Source organism: Melanerpes formicivorus, unplaced genomic scaffold (assembly GCF_026170545.1).
Source record: "Melanerpes formicivorus ecotype bairdi unplaced genomic scaffold, bMelFor1.0.p_v2 SCAF_2, whole genome shotgun sequence".
Taxonomy (NCBI): Eukaryota; Metazoa; Chordata; class Aves; order Piciformes; family Picidae; genus Melanerpes; species Melanerpes formicivorus.
The window spans coordinates 17638417-17661675 of record NW_027142354.1 but is presented as its reverse complement, the minus strand read 5'-3'; the positions used below and the strand labels follow the sequence as shown (position 1 = coordinate 17661675).

General features: G+C 39.0%; 1 protein-coding gene across 6 annotated transcripts; it reads right to left on the bottom strand.

The window, feature by feature from the left end:
- Window positions 1-16: 16 nt before the first annotated feature.
- On the bottom strand, window positions 17-22782 carry LATS1 (large tumor suppressor kinase 1). 6 transcript variants are annotated; one of them, XM_068152076.1, is made up of 8 exons: window positions 22592-22782; window positions 17320-17828; window positions 13604-13754; window positions 10313-11841; window positions 7352-7934; window positions 5597-5779; window positions 5255-5361; window positions 17-3902 (listed from the first exon to the last, which is right to left on the bottom strand). In XM_068152076.1, the coding sequence occupies exons 2-8, from the start codon at window positions 17668-17670 to the stop codon at window positions 3393-3395; spliced, it is 3414 nt and encodes a 1137-aa protein (XP_068008177.1). In that variant the 5' UTR covers window positions 17671-17828; window positions 22592-22782; the 3' UTR covers window positions 17-3392. The 6 variants fall into 6 exon arrangements, with proteins under 6 accessions (XP_068008177.1, XP_068008197.1, XP_068008206.1 ...); XM_068152096.1 differs by having other exon boundaries at window positions 10313-11838; XM_068152105.1 differs by having other exon boundaries at window positions 13619-13754.
- Between the last annotated feature and the right edge of the window lie 477 nt (window positions 22783-23259).

Genomic DNA, 23259 nt, shown 5'->3' with positions numbered 1-23259 from the left:
CATCTTAAGGCATTCAAAGATTTTACTACAACATTGACCAAATTTATTATCTTTTTGCCTTGGCTGAATTAAAGCAAACATTAAAGATCTGACCTGAATCACCAAAGACAACTGAAACCAAAGCTTAATAGTATCTTGGGTGACAGCAGCACCATCTAAGAACCCACCACTGCACTGCCAACTAGCTGAATAATATTAGGAGTCTAAATAAATCATTCCCACTCACAGCTTTGCAACAGCAGAAGATACATGTCTCAAAGAGACTTTCTAGCTATAGATTCTATTACAAATCACATATAGAAAAGATACAGCAAGAGGGCCTGCCCTAGGATAGAATGCCACTGAATATCAAATAGTATTTACAGCACAGTCATAGGATTATAGAACATTTTATAAATACAATTAACATGTATACAAGGGCACATAAAAGAGAAATTTGTTTTCATGCTTTACAAAGTGAAAGTAACCTGAAAACTCACTGCAGAATTCCACAGCTGCTGACTAAGAGCCTCTCTTCTCTACTGCCTGTACAAACCAATCCCCATCATAGGTCACCAGTGAAACACCCATGTTTTAAGCAGCAGCTATGAAGAATCTCAACAGACTCTGGATCTATATACGAAAAATCAAGTTTCAAAACATGGGTAAGGCATAGCATGTTGGGATAGTTGTGACAACATTCTTGTCTAACTTTCTTGGACCTGAACACACGGCATTTTTGCAAGGAGATACATAATACTGCAGCATATAGGTGGCAAAATTCAAACAAGGTATATTACAACTTCTAACACAAAATAACAGAAAATGCCAGAAGCATCTACCAAATTCTGAAGACATGAGCTCTTCCAGTATTTGTTTTAAAATTATAATATTAAATATTTCATTACTTGCATATGTCCTTAAAAGACTCAATAATTTCCTCTAATAAAAGCAACTGGGTTTCTTTGTATAGAATTACAGTACCTTTACAGGACCCTTAGTTTTTTTTAAACACATTGGCTAAAGATCAGTTATTGTGTTAAACAGGAATATACTGTAATATAATGCAGGCAGAGGAGAAATATTCAGATAAAAAGGCAATTTTAACAGTCAGTTTAATGAAGAACTCATATAATTTTCTCTGCACACTTCACAAATGGTAAGGCAGGCTTGATTAAATTACTTTTAACCAGTAATATATTATACTTTACTCCAAAAACAAGTAAACCAGTTTTACTGGAATACTTACTATGACAGAGGATAATATTTAAAGTTTATTTACATGGAAAATCATCTTTTTTACATAATACATAAAATGGAGTAGTTATACACTGCACCCATTTTATAATATTTAAGCTAAATGAAATCTTAAAAACTATCTCAACAACTGCAGAACAGGCAGACAGAACAGGAATTATTTTTATTAAGCTACAAACCCATTTTCAATATATAAAATAATTATCTGCTTGAGAAAAAGTTTCATAACCACCTCCTAACCATGATAAGAACTTCACACAGAGGGTTGAACTTCCACAAACATTTTCTCCTGCGACCAAGTCCATTTAAGAAGTTTCCCTGCTGCCAAGCCTCTTCACTGCAATTCATTCCTCCTCCAGTTATGACAATATAAATAATTTTTAAAACCATACTGGAATCTGGATCAGTCAAGTGAACATGCTTACAAGGAAGAAGCCTCCAAATACTAAACACCAAGCAGGTTTTTTCACTGATCTGGTACTCAGCACAGTATAACTTACAGTTGCACTGGCACAAAAAGAGGGGCACTGAATTGGAGCACAGGAAGGGAAGAAATAGCCAGAAGCACATGAGAATTTCCTAAACCAGCTAGTTTACTTTTCCCACCAAGCAATTGGTGTTTGCTGCAATAACTCCTATTAACACCGAATTACTGAGTTTTAGATAGTCACAATGCCAGTGCAATAGCACAAATAGTATTTTAAGAAAGCTATAATGCTTACAGGCATCATTAGATTATCCGCTGGAATTCAATTCCAAGGAAAGAGAAATGTTTTAAAAGACATGAAGTGCATTTTCTTTATTACTGCATTAGCCTTCAGGAGAAAGGAGGAGACAGAGATAACATAATTCTGCCACTGTTAACTCCTGGTCTTGTCTCACAGAAGCTGCTTAGAGGGCTGCCATCCCGTCTGCTCTCACCCCAAGACCCAAGGGGGTGTCTCCTCATCTGCTGCAGGAAATTCTGAAAACAGTAATGCAGAACGCAGCAGACAGCCTTAAGTTTCTAACTCTGTTCTGGTTTGGACTGTGAAAGATGGACCATTGATGGCTCAGATGGATTAGCATGTGACATTTCTCCTCACTGCGTGTGTAATTGTAAGGGAAAACTTAAAGCCCAGTGAAATTGATTTACACAATAGTCTAAAAAGCCGTCATTTATAATCTTTTCCCATTACTATCTCAAACATAATAAAGAAGCTGTTCTAGAATTTGTTTTTCAAACTAAAAGATACCATCTAAAGCAAAACTGTACACACTTTACAGTTTGGTTGTACTCATAAAAATCAAACTAGATTTCAGAAAATGTTTCTCCTAAAGCTTCTTTTTCTCTCATTACTACAGAACTGATGACAGGAGACAACCAAGTTGTTTCCCAGTGAGCAGTCCTGCTTTGAGAGTATGAGTCACATGTTACAGCACTACTAATGTAAAATTAAATTATTATTTAATAAAAAACTAGTTCTAATGCTTTATCACTTAACAATCATTATAACGAAGATGGAAGCTTTCTTTTCCAAAGCTGAGCTCTACCAGGGCAGTTGGAAACATTTAACCAGATAAATGGCTCAGTTTTTCCAACACTATGAATAATTAGCCTAAATACAGTCAGAAGTGAAGGTACAGCAGCTTCCCACTCCCCCCCTTTAGAAATGTATCAGAGAACTTTATTAGTGTAAAGTAGGTTTTACATTTGGTCAATGCAAAGAAAAACTGGCATTAAGAATTCTGAAGCAGAAGTTTGTTTTCTAAACTTATGCAGTATATGTACAAATAGAAACCAGGCATCATCATAGAAAAAAAGAAAAAGACCACAATTTCCTATTTTGAGTACTTTGAGTACAGAGAACTGATAGTAAAATTCAAGTGATTTTTTTTGTTTTTGTTGTTGAATCTAACATCACTCTCTTCAAAATTAAAAAATTATCAATGCTGGAATAAATTAATATTTGAGAGGATTTCCCTGTATTCTGGGGAAAACGAAATGTACAGAGAAGGAAATAGAAGATGCAGTTTCTCAGTGTTTAAAAAAAACAGGAAAAAACCAACTGCATACACATATTTATTCTAGCAATCTTCTCTCAATTCTCTTAGAGACTTCTCAAAAATTGCAGCTGCAAAATATGTCTATTTCGGCTTCAATATTTATTCCTCTACTAAACATAAACCAGGTCACGATTTTGAACTCCTCTACCTGCCTGTTCATCATCATCATCTGACTGCAGTTCTGAGTTTTGGTTACTACCATACTCATACTCAATAGGCTTTGGATTGTTGTATGGGTAGCCATTGTCATCAAAAAACCTTCGGAAGGTAAACTCATAAAAAGCATGTTCAGGATGTTTTCCATTTTTGTACCACCCATTAAGTGTATCATTTCTGTTCCCTTCCTTATCATCATCACTCCACAATTTATCTGGATCGACCGGGTCAAAGTTTGATGTGTCCGTAGGATGAGCAATTTTGGGGATGTAGAAAGCAGCCTGTCGCCGTAGGTCACTTGAAAAATCAATTGTTTTAAAAAATGGATGAGCTTTTATTTCATCTGCACCATTTTTGCCTAAACGATCTTCTGGTCCTCGGCAGAGTTTAATAATAAGGTCAGAGGCTTCTGGAGTCAATTTTGCTTGTGGTGGAATATGAAGTGCGGTTTGCCAATTGATGACCTTTAAAGCAAAAAGAGGTGTTACTCTATGCACAATTTCATAAAAGGGAAAAAAAACCACAGTGAAAATTTAAACAAGACAATAAAGAGCCTCCAACAGTCACAAAGCAATTATTCAACATGTTTAAGTTTTCACACCAGAGGAAAAAATCGTGAATCACAGAACCACAGAATGCCAGGTTGGAAGAAATCCCAGGAATCATCTGGATCCAACCTTTCTAGGCGATAGTGTAGTTTAAACAAGATGGCCCGGCACCCTGTCAAGCTGAATCTTAAAACTGACCAATATAGAGGAATCCCCTGCCTCTCTTGGGAGATTATTCCAACGTCTAACTCTTCTCATTTTGAAAAGTTTTCTTCTGAATTCCAACTGGAATCTCCTCAGGAGCAACTTGTATCTAATAGCCCATGTCTTTTCCATGTGACTGCTCATAAAAAGGGAGTTTCCATTATCCTGGTAGTCACCCTTTATGTACTGGTGAAAGCTGCTCTTTCAGAAACATGGAATATTTTGTCTGGAAATCTAGCAAAGTCCATGTAAAATTCATTCATGTTCCAAATCTAAACTAGAGCCTGGCACAGAATACTCCTGCTATAAACCAGCAAAGATACCATAAAATTCAGCATCTGGCACTTGAGATTTGGTACACAGATTACAATCCTGAAAAGAAGTGGAGGGAAATGGATTTTAATTCATTTTATAGATTGGGAAGATTAACAGATTTAAAGTTACTAACAAAACAAACAAACAAACAAATAAATCAATATTGCTTTACATTTGAGCCAACTACTATCTTGCGAATTAAATGCTTTGCAGAAATAGCCCCTTCAGAAGACTGCCCTGGTGGCTTCTCTGAAACAATTTGGGCTCAGTAAGGAAGGGACCAATGGCCCTGAGCTGCCAATAACCCTGAGAAGCCACAGTCATCTGCTGCTTCTCCCCCTTTATGTGCTGAGAACCTGCAGATATATCAGTAAAGGGAATCCTCTGCAGATAAGCAGGCACAGAAGTTAAGTAGTGGTCAAGGAACATTCAGATGCTAGATTAGAAGAAAAGAAAGTGAAAATAATAACTGAAACAAGTGCAAGAATTGAAAGGGAATGGCTGAGATCTGAATTGTGATGTTTTTAGTTAGCATGTTTACTGCATGATCAAATAAAAGTTATAGACTTGACTCCTGAATTTCATTTACTGCTTATCTACACTGCTAAAGTTTAAAATTTTGTTCTTTTACAACATGTCTGGATAGAGTAGCACTCTCAGAAAACACCTTTGATTTAATTACAAATTAGAAAGACTGTGTAGATTTCAAGCTTGTGTTTTCACATTGTTAATACTAGACTTTTAGTTACCTTCATTTGTGTTTCCAGCGGCGTTTGTGCCAGGAAGGGAGGCTGTCCCACTAACATTTCAAAGAGAATTACTCCAACGCTCCACCAGTCACACAACTGTGTGTAACCTGAGTCAAAAAAAGGTATTCAAAGCTTAAGCATAATTTTAATCTTGTATTTCTAAGAATAAAAGGTCCACAAGAGAATTCTATTCAATACTTGTTTAAAATTTACACATTAACAACTACTTATTTTTTGTCAAAATAGTATACACTGGGGAAAAACGGCAGTGTAAGAAAGTTGAAGCAAGCTACCAGAGTATCAGTTACTTTGCAGTGAAGGTGCAGTACAAAAATGCATTACCTGTTCGTAACAATACCTCTGGTGCAATATAATTGGGTGTGCCAACAAGGGAATGAGCCAGACAACGCTGATGCTGACGTGCAGCCCTACGCTCGAGTGGCTTCAGCCGATCTCCACATCTGCAGTTTGCTGGATCACCCCATTCATTGCTGAAATCCATACTGTCTTGACGTACATGATCACCTATAATTGAGTGAGAAAGACATCAAAATTGAAGATTACTTTAGTTCTTATCAAGTCTGAAATTTTGTGTGTCAACATTTTTTGTTTACATAGACTCTTCCAACATTCAGTACGTGGGCTAAAACGGCCCTCAACATTGGCACTTGGGCTTTTAGCCAACTTTTGAGGATATTGGGGTTTTAAGTTAATTTTTGGCATAAATATAAAAAAACACCAAGTTTCATCTTGTCTTGGTTTTTTCTTAATATAACCAAATTGTGGGAAGAGAGCATTATATTGTTATTGCTGCTATGTAAACAGAAGCCCCCCAGTATTTAAAGCTTCAGAAAATCAAATCAGAATTGAATCCTTCAGCTTTTCTCCAGAGACTGTGTAGCAGTCTGGCCTAAGGTAAAGGCCATTTAGATAAAACAAGTCAAAAGTAACTTTAGAATTGTTTTTGAAACTATGTTCTTAAATTTTAAAATTAAGACCAGGTTATTAGAAAATCTGTATTTTATCACTGCCAGATGTGTGATTTCTTTTTTGCTCTTTTTTTTAGCTTCTGCTTTAAGTAATCAATTACAACTACATTTAAAACACCTGTCCTATCTTCAAAATAGAGTTAGGGCTTTTGTCTGTGTAATTATCTTTCCAGTGCAGTTATTTTCTCTCCAAATTTCAGAAACCACTAATGGGACAAGCTTATAGCAGCACAACTCCTTCCTTTTCCCTTAAGGAATCAATTCTCACACTGACAAACTTGCTCTAACTAAACATTACTTTCTGTAATGAGGGTGGTGTACAGACACGTAGTTGGATTCAAGAAGGAAAGCAGCACAGACCTGGGAACACTGTTGACAGGTGGCTCAACATGAGCCAGCAGTGTGCCCAGGTGGCCAAGAGGGCCAATGGCATCCTGGGCCTGCATCAGGAATAGTATGACCAGCAGGAGCACGGAGGTCATTCTGCCCCTGTACTCAGCACTGGTTAGGCCACACCTTGAGTCCTGTGTCCAGTTCTGGGCCCTTCAGTTTAGGAAAGATGTTGACTTGCTGGAACATGTCCAGAGAAGGGCAACAAAGTTGGTGAGGGGTTTGGAGCACAAGCCCTATGAGGAGAGAGTGAGGGAGCTGGGGCTGTTTAGCCTGGAGAAGAGGAGGCTCGGGGAGACCTTGTTGCTGTCTACAACTACCTGAAGGGAGGTTGTAGCCAGGTGGGGGTTGGTTTCTTCTCCCAGGCAACCAGCACCAGAACAAGAGGACACAGTCTCAGGCTGCACCAGGGGAAGTTTAGGCTGGATGTTAGGAAGAAGTTCTTCACAGAAAGAGTGATTGGCCATTGGAATGGGCTGTCCAGGGAGGTGGTGGAGTCACCGTCACTGGAGGTGTTTAGGAAGAGACTGGATGAGGCACTTAGTGCCATGATTTAGCTGATTAGATAGTGTTGGGTGATAGGTTGGACTTCATGATCTCGAAGGTCTTTTCCAGCCTGGTTAGTTCTGTATTCTGTATCTTTCTACTCATCTATTAATATCTGTCAAAGAATGAGACATCAACAAAGTAACAAAGAAACCTTTCATATGTCTCTTACCACTCTGGTAGTACTTTGAATCGTGGGTCCATCGAAAACCTGTACAGAGCCCAAAGTCAGTCAATTTAATATGTCCATCCCGGTCTATCAAGATATTATCAGGTTTAATATCTCTGTGGATGAAGCCCATTTTATGAACGCTTTCAACGGCGCATGTCAGTTCTGCTGTGTAGAACCGTGCCAGATTTTCTGGAAAAACACCCATTCTAATTAGGAGACTCATCATATCACCTCCTGGAATGTAGTCCATTACAAAGTACAAATTGTCCTTATCTTGGAATGAATAGTACAGGCGAACCACCCATTCATTATCAGCTTCTGCAAGGATATCCCGTTCAGCTTTAACATGAGCAACTTGATTTCTAAGCAAGACGTCTTTTTTCCTCAGAGTTTTTGTGGCATACAGAGCATTAGTATCCACTTTTCTTGCCAGGCATACTTCTCCAAATGCACCAACTCCCAGGGTTTTAATTTTTACAAACATCGACTTGTCCATTTTAGCTCTTCTTAGCCGAATATAATTAGACTCTTTCTGGCACAACATTTTCCTCATTTGGTCTCGGGCTTCTGGTGACAATCCAACCTGTGCAGCAAACAGAATTAAATCTGAGGAGTGAACAGTACCTTTAATTCTATTACAAGGCTTAAACAAAGCAAACCAAATACTTATATAAAGCATGGGAGAAAATACTTAAAGGGGTTTTGTTTTGTTTTAATTTACACATCAGGATTCTATGAAAACATAGGAGTGATACAAAACAAAACATCATCATTTTCAACAGCAAGATGCACCAGGTGCCATGCACCAGAAGGTTCTTGAGAAGGGAGTACGTTGTCAAGAACAGAAAGGGTAATTTACAAACTGCTGATAAAAAACACTGCAAATAATACTTATGGGAATAACAGTGTGCATCAACTGCCTCCCTGCTTCTATTTCCAGAGTTAAGGGAAACCAAGACATGCCTAGGAGCACTAAATTGCTGAGGATTAACTAAGGAACTGCTGAAAGAAAGGCTTCCGCTTTCTATACTACCTGTAACAGAAGTCACTAAACTTTCTGACCACATCAGTGGCATTTCAGCTGCAGGAGGGAATACGCAACTCTCACTTTCGTGTCTTGCTGTGTAGCTACACAAACCAGACTCATGCGGCCCTCTTTTCTAGCAGGACTTCTATCACTTCCTCTGTACTGCTCTCCACTCTAGCAATTAGTAGAGCAATTTCTTTGAAGCGGCTAATTCCTCTCCATGGTATCAGTTCTTGGCTTCCATCAGTATACACATACCCTGTCTTGAATGAACATCTTTGATACTCTAGCCAACATCACTAACATTCTGACAGCTCAAACACTCACAAGCCACACATAACTCATCACCTACAGCGTGGAAATCCTTATCTACAAGAAACACACTAAGTATTCTCATTTTACTCCAGCCCAGACTCCTCCTAGTTTAGTTTTGCTGGCTTCAATTCCTTTAAAACACCATTCAATTCCAGTGTCAAACAAGTTGTACCAGTGCTTTCACGTAAGTAATACTTATGCTTGCAATACTATGGAACACAACACAGTAAGAACGGAAAGTGAAGTTTTCAAATCCACATTAATTACAATCTTGCATTTCTCAAAAATATTCAAAATAAATTCATGCTTAATTTTGATGCAGGATTACATGCAAAGCCCTCTAAAAAGGTATCATGCTATTCTTAATAAATACTGTTGCTCCAGGATCTTACTTGTCTACACAGGGATGGAGGCTACAGAGTTCAGGAAAGCTTCCCACACCTTAACAGTTTAAATCAGCTGTTAGTGAAAGTGAAAAGGAAAGAGAGAAGACTAAGAATGAAGATCTAGAAAGAGTTCCAGGAAGAAATCTTGCTAACATTTACATATTTGTGATTAAGCAAACACTTATAAAGCACTACCGCTCACACAAGAGTGTTCAAAGCGTAAGAAAACATGGATTTTAAAAATCAGCACTTCGGTAAAGTGGCATAAGCCAAACACATTTTTTCATAGAATAAATCAAAAGGTACATCATACTTATGTCAAAATTTCAACTATAACTGTCAAGAAATAAACATAAGTGATACATCTCAAACTTCCATTTCTGAAAATCTTAACTTCACTACTATTTTCTCTTTTGAAATTACACACCCGCACATATATATCTATCTATACACACACCAGTTCCGGTTTTCACCCACTTGATTTGGTTTAATAGAACACTCAAATTCCAGAGTTAGATCACTGACATAATATAAGCATGAAGAAGTTGATTTTGTGGATTTTTATTTATGTCTGATTTTTATTATCCCATTCAATTACCCCTCGTCTGAACAGGTACCTTTGCAGCCTGGACTCTAAAATACTTAGGCAGAAGGTACCATGTTGTTTTCATTAAAAAAAAACACCACACAAAACTAAACTGATTTCTAAATATTAGTCTTTTTTGATTTGAACTTCCAAAACTGGAAACAACTGCAGAATGCAAAAGGTATCACTGTTTCAGTGACTATATAAGTGCATTAACAGTCTACTAACTTGTCTGTATAGTGGTTTTGGTTCTTCTTAATTAAGAAGAAAAAGCTTTAAAAATATTGCATAACTTAATCAGGATTACATAGAATCCATAACAAAAAGCTATGAGCCATGTAGTCAAAACTCAGTTTAGGTAATGATTTTGTTTCTGCTGCTTTATCATACATATACCAAATAAACTACATTTAGATAATCAAAATTCCTACTTAAAAAACTTAATTTCTAAGATGACAATGAGGTACATAAAGCAATGAAGAACTTGCCGTATCTCAAACAAAAGCTAAAACTAGACTTCAATATCACTATATATGACAGTATTCTATTCAGCTGTGCTATTTTAGCACGCTATGATTAAGACATAGTTCTTAAAATTCATATGGCAAGCATTCTAGTCATAGATTTAGATAGAAGGAAGAGTTTACCCGCATCATTTCATTCTCTAGTTGTTTTTTCCGATGCAAGCGCTGCTGATGGGACTTGAGTATATTCTCCACATGCTGCTCCATGAAGAATTTAAAAGCTTGAGGGGAATAGCTTTGAATGCGAGACTCTCTTCTTTCTTCATCCTTCTTGTTTTTTCTAACAGGAACAGGTGATGTTGTGATTTGTTTCTTTTCTTTATCTGCTGAATCAACACATTCATAGTTCTTCTCATTCTCATCCTCCTTGGATAAAATAGGTGGTTCTTCCTTGTTGAGCTTAGGTCCTGTCTCATACAGATTGACAGAAGGATTTTGGTGTAACAAGTGTTTTGGGTAGGGTGGTGGGGGACCCTGGTAATTTGGAGCCTCTGCAACTGAAGACATAACTGCCATATTTGCAGATGTACTCTCAGAGAAGGGAATCGTCTGCATGGTTTGCACCGGTTGTGGCATCCAGGACGGGTGGGTAGGTGCTAAGGCAGTCTGTAGCTCTGGTTTTAACACACGCATACTTTTTACTGGTTGCTGAATGGGAGCTGGTGTTATAGCTGTTACTGTTGTAGCTGAAGGCTGAGAGCTGCTAGAGTGACTCTGCCTACTTCCATGATGGTTGTTGAAAGAATTTGACCGTACTGGAACATTGGGTTGCCATGCAGGCAAGTCATGACCACTGCCAGGTGATGACTGTGGTTGCACAGGGGAAGGCTGTGACCAGGATACAGGTATTCCAGCTACATTTGTGTTATAAAGTTCCATGTTGTGACTATTTCTATTTGGCACCATCATTGCCTGAGGAAGATTCCCATTGGTGTACACTGAAGGAGGAGCAGATCCTCCTGCCTGCATCTGTAATGCTGTAGGACTTTGCCTGTTAGTTGGATTCATGGGATAGGGAGGTGGTTGGCGACTCACTGAGCTCCCAGATACCACATTCTGGTGAACTATGAACTCTGTCTGACAACTGCCATTTTGCATTCCCGCTCTTCCTGATGGAAAACTAAATTTGCTATTGGCAGAACTCTGCATGATTATTGGTTGCCTGCCAATGGGGACAGCACTCATGCCTCTCTGACCTTGAGCAGAAGAATTTATGGGTGGAGGATTCATAGGTGGAGGTGGATAACCATCCTGCCATGCTCCTGGTGGCACTGGAGAAATACGGGAGATGACATATTCCATGTTTCCGGAGTAACGCTTTGTTTGAGAGTTTGGTTCCCAGGAAGGAGGTGGAGGAGTAGTTCCCCTTGGAGGAGGTGTCTGTCCTCGAGGAGGTGGAGGAGGAGGAGTGACACTCCTTATCTGTGGTAGAGGTGGAGGATTCACTCTTTGTCCGTTGCCAGGATGAGCCTGAGCAAATGCTGCAATGCCAGATCCAGATAAAGGCCTTCCTACATCAGGCTGAGAGCTGGGACTTTCTGAGCGATAAACTACACCATCTCCCAGGGAAGGGCCGTGCCGCTGAGGAACCAAGGACTCCTTAGAACCCTTCCAGCTCTGCTTGCGGTTAACTGATTGCTGTACAGTCCCTGCTTTTACAAGGAGAAAACACAGCACTTGCATTATTAGAAATTATTTCTATTTACTGCTTTGAATATTTTACTCTTCTGCATTAACTACTACAGAACCAAGAAGGGAATTCTCTGACATAGCATGACCCACTCCACAAGAAAAAATTATCTCTATCTAGTAATACACAGTATGCTATGGTAACATGCTCAGTACATGATATGAGAGTTAGAAAAAATGCAATTAAACCATAGCATCAGTTTTTAGAAAGCAATTTTCTGAAGGTGCATTTTGCTTCAATTACAGATGCACTCAATTCTTAATTGAAAAAGAATGGTAATATGCAAAATTATTAGGCATACTATGTATTTCTAATCATGCATACAAGCAAGTTTCAGAAGAGATGTTCAGCACAAAGGCAAAGGAGCAATAGCACAGAAAAACAGGTTTAGTCACATTGCTATTCCTTCCAGTTTAACACTTAAAGCGGTCTTAAAATTTATCTGAAGCTGCAAAATGAAATAGCTCACTTACACCCTTGTATGAATACAGTTCATATATTCCTTGCTTGTGACATTTGACTGAGTAATTTAAGTTACATCTTGATGAATAAAAGCATTGTAGATACAGGATTAAAATTGTATGAAAGTACAACTCTCAGAGCCAAACTCTGCTATGTATTTGCTCTTCAGATGTTATTGTGCAGCACAGAAACAAAATAATATGCAAGAAACTGAAAGTGCATGCAGTGTTTTCACAGTGTTATTACTGGGATACTTGTAAACAGGTACAGTGCTGTAACCACTGGAAGTCTTCAAGTGGTTACTGTATCTTCAGTAAAAGAATTTGTTCATTACTCTAACTTTGCAAGTTACAAGGAAAATTGTGGTTAAATGGTGGCATTTATCTACCAGTATCATACAATCACCAACTAATCCTGTTTCACAGACTAAATAAAAATAATGCTGTACTTTCTTACTCCTGACTACTAATTTTTCCTCATATGTATATGGTTGATTTAAAATGTACTTTTAAAAAGCGAGCAGCTGAACACTCAATTGCCATCAAATTAAAGTTCAGTATTTCTGCTGCACTTAAAAGGTAATATTTGTTTAGGTGTATGCTACTAAAAAAAAAGGCAAACACCAGGGTGTATTAAAAATGTGATTGCAGATGTTAAGAGAGCAACAACAGCAAGTAGCAAATAGTAATATTACCATTAAAGCTATAGTCTGCCTCCTGAAGTCTACAGAAACATGAATTTTGCCTTAAAAATCATACAAACAAAATCTGGAATGAAACAAAATTAAGGAGGCAGAGGGATCTTGAAACAGTACATCTCAACATCCATATACTGTAGCCATATGATATGTAAATACATACACACACACACAAAAAAAGGTACATATGCACAGAAGTATGCATACGTAGTACTGCTGTGTGGGAGAATGTGTAAAAAAGGAGACAAATAAATAAAGCAAGAATTCAGTGCTCAACACTGACTTCTAAATAGCACCTGACACTGAGAACAAAACATGGGCATCACACCAATGCGGAACAAAAATTGCTGAAATGAGATCTAAATGCCTTTCTTTGTATAAAACACTTACATACAATACTAGAACTACAGTTATAAAATGAAATGTTTTAAAAAATTCAAGTCAAATGCATCTCTCTTTTAGAATAATTACATTATATACTTCACATGCTATTTCTCAAAGCAAAAAACTGTGCCTCAATACCTCCTCTGTCAGTGAGTTACTGAGTTACCATGGGTACACCTACCTGGCGGTTTCATACCTGCATTTACAGGTCTTGCTGCTGCTGCAACCATCTGTTCCCGACGAGGATCTTGGTAGCTCATTTTACTTATAAATTCGATAGCAGCTTCTATACTACGGTTGTTAGTTTGTTTAAGAGCTTGTATAACCATATCCTAAAGAGAAAATATTAAATTCATTACAAAATCTAGCAAAAAATACCAAACCCCACAATTATTTAGCTAAATATTGTCCAGCAATTTTACCAAAGGGCCAAACTGATTTATCACAAATGACTTAATTTTAAAAATGCTCACTTCACAACAGATCCTCCAAAACACTAACATAGTCTGGATCTTCAGGAACAGTGTTAACTGGTTGAAGCATTGTAGTTTGACATATAAACTGTGTCACTTTGTGTTATGCAAAGTTTGCTCATATGTACTGGTATGCACTACCCAGGTAACAGGTTGTTACATGATGACCAGAGGTCCCTTCCAACCTAAGTTAGCTCATGGAGGACTACAGAATCATAGAATTGTTTCAGTTGGAAAAGACCTCTATGATCATCTAGTCCAATCATCAACCTAAGATCACCATAGCCATGAGCCAAAGTGCTGTGTCCACACATTTCTTGAATGCCACCAGGGACAGTGACTCTACCCCCTCCCTGGACAGCCTGTGCCAATACCTGACCACTCTCTGTAAAGAAATTTTTCCTCATATCCAGTCTGAACCTCCCCTGGTGCATCTTGAGATAATTTTCTCTTGTTCTATCACTTGATGCTAGGGAGAAGAGACCAACACCCATCTCACTACAAACTCCTTTCAGGTAGTTGTAGAGAACACTTCTCTATTCCTGCTGGCCATACTATACCTGATACAAGCCAAAATACTGTTGGCCTTCTTGGCCACCTCAGCACACTGCTGGCTCATGAAGATACCCTAATTTGAAATTCAGAACTTGGGGTTTACTCATTCTCCTTCAGTACAGCATGACTTTTTCTTAACTAATTAACTCCTACCTAAGAATTCTTTCTGAGGACAACAACATTTTTGGCAAAATTTTTATGTTTTTGCAGTATATTTAGGTTCTGTGTTCTTAGAGATACAAACAACTTTTGATCTGATGGTCAACCCCAAATCTGTCAATGGAAAATGAGACTGACAGAGTCAAATACATTTTCCCTAACTTGAATGAGATCAGACTCATGCAGCAGAAGCAGAATTTCAGAGATGGTTAAAAATGAGGCACTGCTCCCCCAGTTATATTGCATGGGATTTGTTCAGCTGTCTGGAAGAAACCCAAAGCATAAATTTCCATAATCAAACACACAGTCTTTAGTGATTTGTTATGGCCATACTTTATCATATTGAAGCAATCAGTTCACATTACGTTTGAACAGATTACCTATGTATGACAGCATTCAAAAGACGGTTCAGAGGGGAGACAGTATCAATTTCAAATTCAAATCCACATTTGTATTTTCATCATGCTTATATACATTTTTAAACCTACAAACACAGAACTTTCAGAAACAATAACTAAATTCAGTGACCAGAAAAAGCTTAAAAGAGATTTAAAAATAAAATTTAAAACACATAAAGGTCATCATAGCTGCAACTGCTGCAGAAAGCAGATAAAAATTCTGGCCCCATAGCTCCTTCACAAGACAGTTACCCCTGAAACACTTCTACTATTATAGTTAGGCAAGATTGAGAATTTAATTTCCAATTTGAATATACTTTTATAGGACCCATCATGTGTTTCTACCTACCAACTTTAATTTTCACAACTGAATTTATTTCCTTTTTAATCAAGTATTTCTACAATATACAGACCTAAACCTACAATTTGACATCACCAAGACAGAAACACAGAATTTCAAAGCACAAAATCAGCAATATTTTGAGATGAAATTCAATTCCTTCTCCACTAACCAGACAATGCAGGTAAGAGCCAAAGGATCCCTGTGCCCTCTAGATGAAGAGCAAAAACTTTGTTCATCTATGTTACATGAAGTACTCAGTCTCTTGAAGAATATCACCTTACACACAACACTGAACTTTGATCCCAATAAGCAAGGGAGGTTTCCTGTAAGCTACTTAAGTTGTTTTTTATTAAAATAAAATTTAAAAAGTCAAATGTTAAGAACTGCATTCTCCCATGATTACTGTAAGTAGATACATTACTATCTATATATACACCTGATACTGATGAGATTCTTTAACCCTGAATAGAACCTACTCCTTAAGGGGAAATAACCAGGACATTTGTTACATTTGATATATTATTTAAAAAAAAAAAAAAGAAAAATATATCCCTACTTCAGTTGTATCTGTTCCCAGTAGTGGTCAGGAGCCAATACCATATGGTCTATTGCAGCAATATAGCTGTGGGTGAACACATAGCAGAAATGGCTTATGCTGGTGCTGCTAGAAAAAAGGTCTATATAACCACAAGCGTCCTGGGAATTCTCACTTGTATCCACAAAGAGTAGGAGCAAAAGGCTTCAAGATACAAAGGCTGCAACAAAAATATCAACTTACGATACCTTAGAGTAGCTGGAGTTTAATAACTAATAAACTAAAATTTATTATCCAGCTACATACCATTTTTCAGTTTGCAAAAACAACTGCAGATTCCATGTATAAAAATGGATCTGAGAATGGATATACTTTAAAAAAAAATAAATAATCAAAACAGCACCCCCAACACCTCAGCAACAAATCACAGAGCAGGAATAAATTACAAAAGCATTTATCATTATAAAATCCTGGACTGTGTACATAAGCGAGCAAAAAGAAAATGAAAACCAGTATCAGCACCTGACACTGGGACACTGTAGAAGAAAAGTCAGACTACAGTTTTGGAGATGCTCACTCTTGGTAGAGGTAGATCTTTCTGCAAATAACAAAGCATCACAGCCAACAGAACTCCAGAGCCGGTCTACTAAAAGCAGTGTAACCTAGTAAAACCACAGAAATGGTAACTTTTTATTCCTGGAAACCACTTCTCAGACTCCTTTCAGTTATTAAAGTGAATCAATGGAAGAAGTTTAGTCAGTGATTAAAAAAAAGATTATTTAGTTTACTGTATTTATAGTGAAAATAACAGCAGAAAAATTACTTATGTCCAAGGTTTTCTAGAGTCTCGACATTTTTGTCTTGAGAGTATACTGCAGAAAAGACACTCTGCAACTGGTTTTGTCACACACCTTGTTATTTTATCTGTATCTGACAAAGTGCATAAAGTAGACAAATTTCTTACTCCACAAAATTTGAGTATCTATAAGCCACCGATGTAGAAAGTGCATTAATTTCTGAAGTATTTGTTATTGTCTTTCAGTTTAACATGGTCATATTTACTCAATATATTAAGTCAGCATAATCCAAAATTATGCTGATTATGAGGCAAAAATCGTTATTCCAGAGAGTTCAGATCTCTGCCTTAAATGACCTAAATAATTCAATCTACACCTATATAGAACAAACTGCAGAAAATGCTTAAAAAAACAAAAAAAAATGCACAACAGTCAAGCCTCACTAAACCCTTCTATTCCTTTTCATCATCCCCCATTACCACCAGTTTCACTGTCCTAATTAGAAATCTATGAGAATTTGAAGAAGCTATCTTGCTTATGATGTGCTGTTCAAAAATTCCATGACCAACATCCCCTCCCCCCAATATGTACTAATATAGTTAGCAGAATACCAATTCTTGAAAACAAAATATTCCACCTCATCAAAGCCAGCAGCTTGTAAGTCTTGCAGCATTTGTCGATTAACTTCTGATGTTCCTTTGACAGCTGAGGTTGTTTCATTTGCAAAAGGCAGAAGTGAATTTCTTATCTCCTGCAAAACTTTATGATATGTCACAAACTTGGGGGGATTTCGGCCTTGTCTAGGATCTTCAGATAACATTTTGCCCATGCTGTGATCAGCTTTAGCAGCATCCGAGGGTTTAGGTAAATTTCTGAGGCTCTCTCGTATTTCCTGTAGCATCTGCTGGCTGCTGCCAGTATAGCTACTGGCAGGAAAAGTCTTAGGCCTCATTTGTCTGTAACCTTCTGGCTTCTCGCTTCTCTTCATGAAAACATGTATATATGCAACCTCCACCAAAGACTTGCACACACCAAAATTCAAGGAAGACTGGCTGGTATTTTCAGAACATGTGAAAGCAGTGGCTCTTCACTGTGAAATAGTGCTTCCTGTAGTGCAGGAGTATGTCACAACCCAAAACTGCTGTCCTGTGAACAAAGAAAAAAAAAATCCCATTATGTATACAGCAGCTAAAAATCACAAAGTAGCATTGGTGGCAGTGAAACATTCATATGCAGCACTGCCCTTATAGATATTAAAAGCACGCTAAACTCCTTACTCAACCTAAATTACAAACTATACTGGGCTTCTAAGTAGTCTGTTAACAAAAATACAGCTTAGGTGCCTCAAGTCAAAACGTTTAGTCCTGAATTACAAGGGATATGGACAGAGTAAAAAGGAATTTAGTCTTGTGGACAAAGCATTCAAAATAGATAGGAACTGATGCGTGTGCTGTCCAATCACTGCTCTTTTGCCTTGCCTCTCTGCTTGGTGATGTGGGTTCATCACCCACATTTTCTCCATCAACACTTATAGATGAAGGTGCCAACTCACCTACTTGGTTAGCTAAGACATGGACCAAATACTCTAGCTGTTTAACAATTCTGACATCAAGATCCACAGAGATAGAGGTGAGGATTACAAAGTACACCAGTAAGAAGATACAATTACCATGATTTTATCCATTCTTTAGCACACATGCATGTAAAAGGTAAACACCTGCCTAGCTCATCCACACATTATTTCTTGTACCACTGGCCATTTAAACCTGTTCAAGGATTCACTTTTCTACAACTATCACAGTCTCTTAGCTTAAGTCTCCTTGAACCAGTCTTTGCCAATAATTTTAAAATTTATTTTACCTAAGGGAAGATGAGAGCAGAGGGGGGGGGGGGGGGAGGGGAAGAAAACAAAGACAATTCAATCAAGCTTTTTTTATTGTAACATTATTTAACAACCCAAGCATCAAATTCACTGAGAGTGTAACTGTGATATTGGTAAGGGAAACAGAACTTTCTGCCAAAGCCAAATAAAACACTTACACTTTGAAAGCGCCAACTCACCAAGGAAAGAAGCCTGTGTCTGCAGAGAACTCAAATCTCTTCATTCGTGCTGTGCACTAGTGAATGCTGTAACTAGCGTAATTGATATGGCAAAGGACAGAGCAACTAAAGTGAAACCTGAAGAAGTTGCCTCTTTAGAATATCACAAAGTACAACTTTTACAGCTTCTACTGTTCCAGAGGAAGATCAATTACAAAGATAGCACAAAATACAAAAATTCCATACTTCAGCACTGTCTTTTCCTCACAGGCAACTAGAAGAATGGTAAGATCAACTCACACTGTTCCTTTACTATAATGTAATGCCTAACAAAAGCAATACTGAAATGTTCCTATTTTCTGGTTTCTGTTTCTCAAGTCTGAAACATATGTATTCCTTGTTTTCTGAAGGATTATTTTTGAGGGTTCAGACACTGCAAGCATCTTTTTGTCTAGGCAGGAATTAAACAGCCATCTATTTTAGACAGTCTACATAAAAGTCACTCTGTGCAGGTTTCGCTTCTATGGTTTTTCACAGCCACTGAGTAATTTAGTGAATGAGGAAGAATATGACAAGGAGTTAATAGGAAAATTGACTTTCTAATACACATGCCAATTATATCAATTAAATACACACGCTACCCGCATATGAATAAAACCTGAAAGCTTGAAGTAATACACAAATATAGACTGCATAAAGAAACACAAGTGACATCCAATTAATCTCACTCTCTTTGAAGAGCCAGTTAAGAAATTATATAATTTCTCTAATGGAACTATCTAAATCTTAGGTGCTACAACTCCACCCACAAGTTTTCTTTGCCCTGTGACAGGTTTGAAACCCCATGCAAATTCAAATAGCTTTTTCCCCCAGTCTGGTAGCATATAATTCTTCAGTATTCACTGAATAAGGAATGAGCCATGTAAGCGAACTTTAACAGTGAAGTTTTGCTCAAAATATTAAATACAGATTCATCAGAAAGTACAGCATGAAAGAATTTAAAATGTTCATTGTGGCCACTTTCAAAATCATTTTTAAAACATGCCATGTTTAAAACTACAGTGAAAACATTTTATCAAAAAGAATTTTTCCAAAGAAAATGGAGTAACTATATTTAGACCATTTTACCAGCTTTGTTAAGGATGCTCCTTTTCTTCCTGCTTCAAAAGACATGTGGATACCCAAGCAATGAGGATATATGCTAACACCACTTGAAAGAATCACTTTTGTCCAGAAAAGTGAAACTACCAGAAACTCATCCCAAAATATAGGACAAAGACAATTATCTTGGTGAAGGATTCTAGATGACTTGCTCAAATTCAGCCAAAATTAGAAGCAATGATTGGAATGGGCTGCCCAGGGAGGTGGTGGGGTCGCCGTGGTCTAGTCATGGGGTCTGTGGTGACAGGTTGGACTCAGTGATCTTTGGGGTCTCTTCCAACCTTGGTGATGCTGTGATACTGTGTGATTAGTTCACCATTGGCAGTTGGTATTGCTCATGCCATACATGTACCTAGTGACAGAAGTTATTCCTTTTAACAAGCTCCAAAGCCTGGAAATCAGGAGAAAACAGTTGTTTTGCACCTAAGTATTTCACCATAATTTCATTTAGTATTTCAATATTCCCTACATGGTTACACTATAGGTAGCTGAAATAAACAAATGTAACACCCCTAACAGAAATCACAGTTCAATTAGCAGGACACTTAAGCTATAAATGAGGAGACCTAGAGTCTACCACCTAGGGAAAAAAAAGAGAAAAGAGTTTGTGCTTCAGTTTCTTTAGGTGCAAAACTGAGAGAACCTATTTCTAAAGCACTTTAAAAACTTTAGGACAATAGATATCATCAAGTGTTTGATAGCTATTATTTTTCTGGCAACTTCAGTATAACAGGATATGGACTAAGAGGTCTTGAAAAATGAAGCTGCACTTTCACACAATTTTTTTTTGCAGAAACAGAACTTTACCAGTGCAAACCAGTCCACTTATCTCCCACTACTTACTAGTGCCAGCGTAATCGTTTGTAAGGCCACACAGACTGAATCAAGCTAAGGAACTTACTCAGATAAAGTTACTCTCTTTTTTTGGTGGGTTGTTTCTTTTGGCAGCAGTGATGGGTAAGCACACTTTGATGTGTATGTGAAACTACAGTCTAACTGCTCAGAAATCCAATTAAATTGGCCTTCCAGTTTAATGAAGTACAAGAAAGCAAGTATTACTACAATTCACCTTGCTTTACATATGAACCTCCAAATTCAGAAGTCACCTCTTTTCACAGCTATTTGCATAGTTTTAAAGCAACAGTCTCAGTAACTAACTTGTCTCAGTTTTGTACTTCTAACTAGCAAACACAAACTGATGTCTATTCCCCCTTGCAGTTTTGTGTTATTAAATGCAATGATAGATTTGTTAGTTAATACAACTGGTTCTGCTGATGACATTCTCCCTTTCCTTAAAGGAATTAAACAAAAAGCCAACAAGATTTTTATTCATTTTCAAAATACAGGGGGAAAGAAGTGTTTTCCTCTACAGGTCAAACTGTAAGGAAGAAAAATACTCGTATTTTTACAGTATAATCATGAAAGACTGCAGTTAAAAACAGGCATTTGAGTGAAAGTACAGAATGGTTGCATAAAGTTGTTAATGACTTCCAAGGTTTTTTTTTGGGGGGGTGGGAGGGGAGAAACCAACAACCCAACTTTGTAATTGATCTATAACATTTCTTATCTCATAGCGGTTTTGAACATACTTTCAAATACTTGTATTACCAATTAAGTATTGAATGCCACACACTGATCTATTTTGATTCCCAATCTCATATACCTATTATAATAACTTACTTTATACATCCTCTTAACACTTCTATGTTCAGGAAACATAAATCAAGAACTTGGGAACTAAAATAAAGTTTCTAGGGGCTTGATTCAAATCAACAAAAGGAAACCGTTCGGATAACAGCACATTAAGCCATAAAGCAATTTGCCAAAGGATACATTTCCAGTGCTAAAAGTTTGCGTAAGATGAGTGGACCCTGAAATTAGTAAATAAACACCAACTACATAGAGTCAAGGAAAGCTGAGCTGGATAGGATCAGAGGTTAACTGAACACTGGGAACATTGTGCACTTGATCTGATTGTTTCCATTCTTAAGCTCTGCTATATCCTTTAACAGGATACAGCTCTTCCTATGTATATTCTTATTCATCTTCAACAGCACAAGCACACGTAAGAGTGATCTTTACGTCTACCAGCAGGACAGCCACTCAAGACCACAGTGTAAGCTACGCTGGACGGACAGGTATCGGGGCAACTCCTACAGTACAGCAGGACCACCCACCGACGGAAGGTTTCAGCGCCGCTACCACCGTCGGACATACGACAATCACGACTATCCCGCCGCTATCCCACAGCACCGGGACACCTGCGCTCCTGTCGCCCAGCCAGCCCCAGGCCGTGACCCGAGGCCGATCTTCTGCCAGCCCTCGTCTGCCCGCATCGCCAGCGCTTCCCACGCAGGCCGGTGGGATAAGAGCGGCCAACCACCACCGCAGGGGTGGTGGGACCCTTGTCCGGCAGTACAAAGGCCCAACCGGCCCCGCTGCACCTCCCGAGGAGCTATTCCCTGACGAGCGACAAGCTGCCTGCTGAGGACCAACTCCCGGCGGGGGAGCAAGAGACAACATGACCACATCCCGCACGCTCCCGGGTGGGCGAAACTGGCCCAGAAACGTCCACCGTCCCGGAGAAGGGTCGTTATCGTCCCCGCGTCGTGGTCGCGTCCCGGCCACTCACCCCCAACCCGTGGCCACTCCTCAGACCTGCCGCTGCCCCACCCCCCCCCTTCGCCACTGCGGAACAGTGGATTTACCTGAGGCGAGAAGGCGGCGGCGGCAGTGCCCCGGGCGTGGGCGCACAGAACCCGCCCCGCCCGCACGGCGACGACCGTCACGGCCCTCCGCAATGCCGGCAGCGGCCTCTCGGTCCCTTCGACAGCGCCCGCCGCCGCCGCCACAGGCCTCTCAGTTCGGCGCCGCCATTTTGTCGGTGTCTCCGCCGCGGAGGGCTTCCCGGATATGGGTAGCTCCCGGCCTGCCTTGCGCGCCTGGTGCTCCCCCCGCAGCTCTAGGCCGGGTGGAGCACGGCGGCCGTTGGTCTGCCCTGCCCCCGGGAACTCAGGGAGCCACCCCCTGGTCCGGGTCATGCGGGGAGCTGCTGACCTGGGCAAACCTGCCAGGGGAAACCACAGAACCCACCAACAACAGACGGCCCCGCGCCGCAAGTCGGACACTTCCCTTTTATTTCCCCATGAAAGTACCGCTCTCAATGGATTTCTAATAGGAAAAAGTGTTGCCGATCCCCCGTGATCCATGATTCGTGTAAATCACCAGGAAGAAACCCCCATCAGTCACATCCCGACCCTTTCTTTTCAGGCGGAGTGTTGCATTTCAAACGGGGAAGCAAACTTTGATAAGCTAACGAGCCTGCTGGCGCCCCCTGTACATTCCTGTATGAAGGGAGGACAGCCCAGTCCCCAGG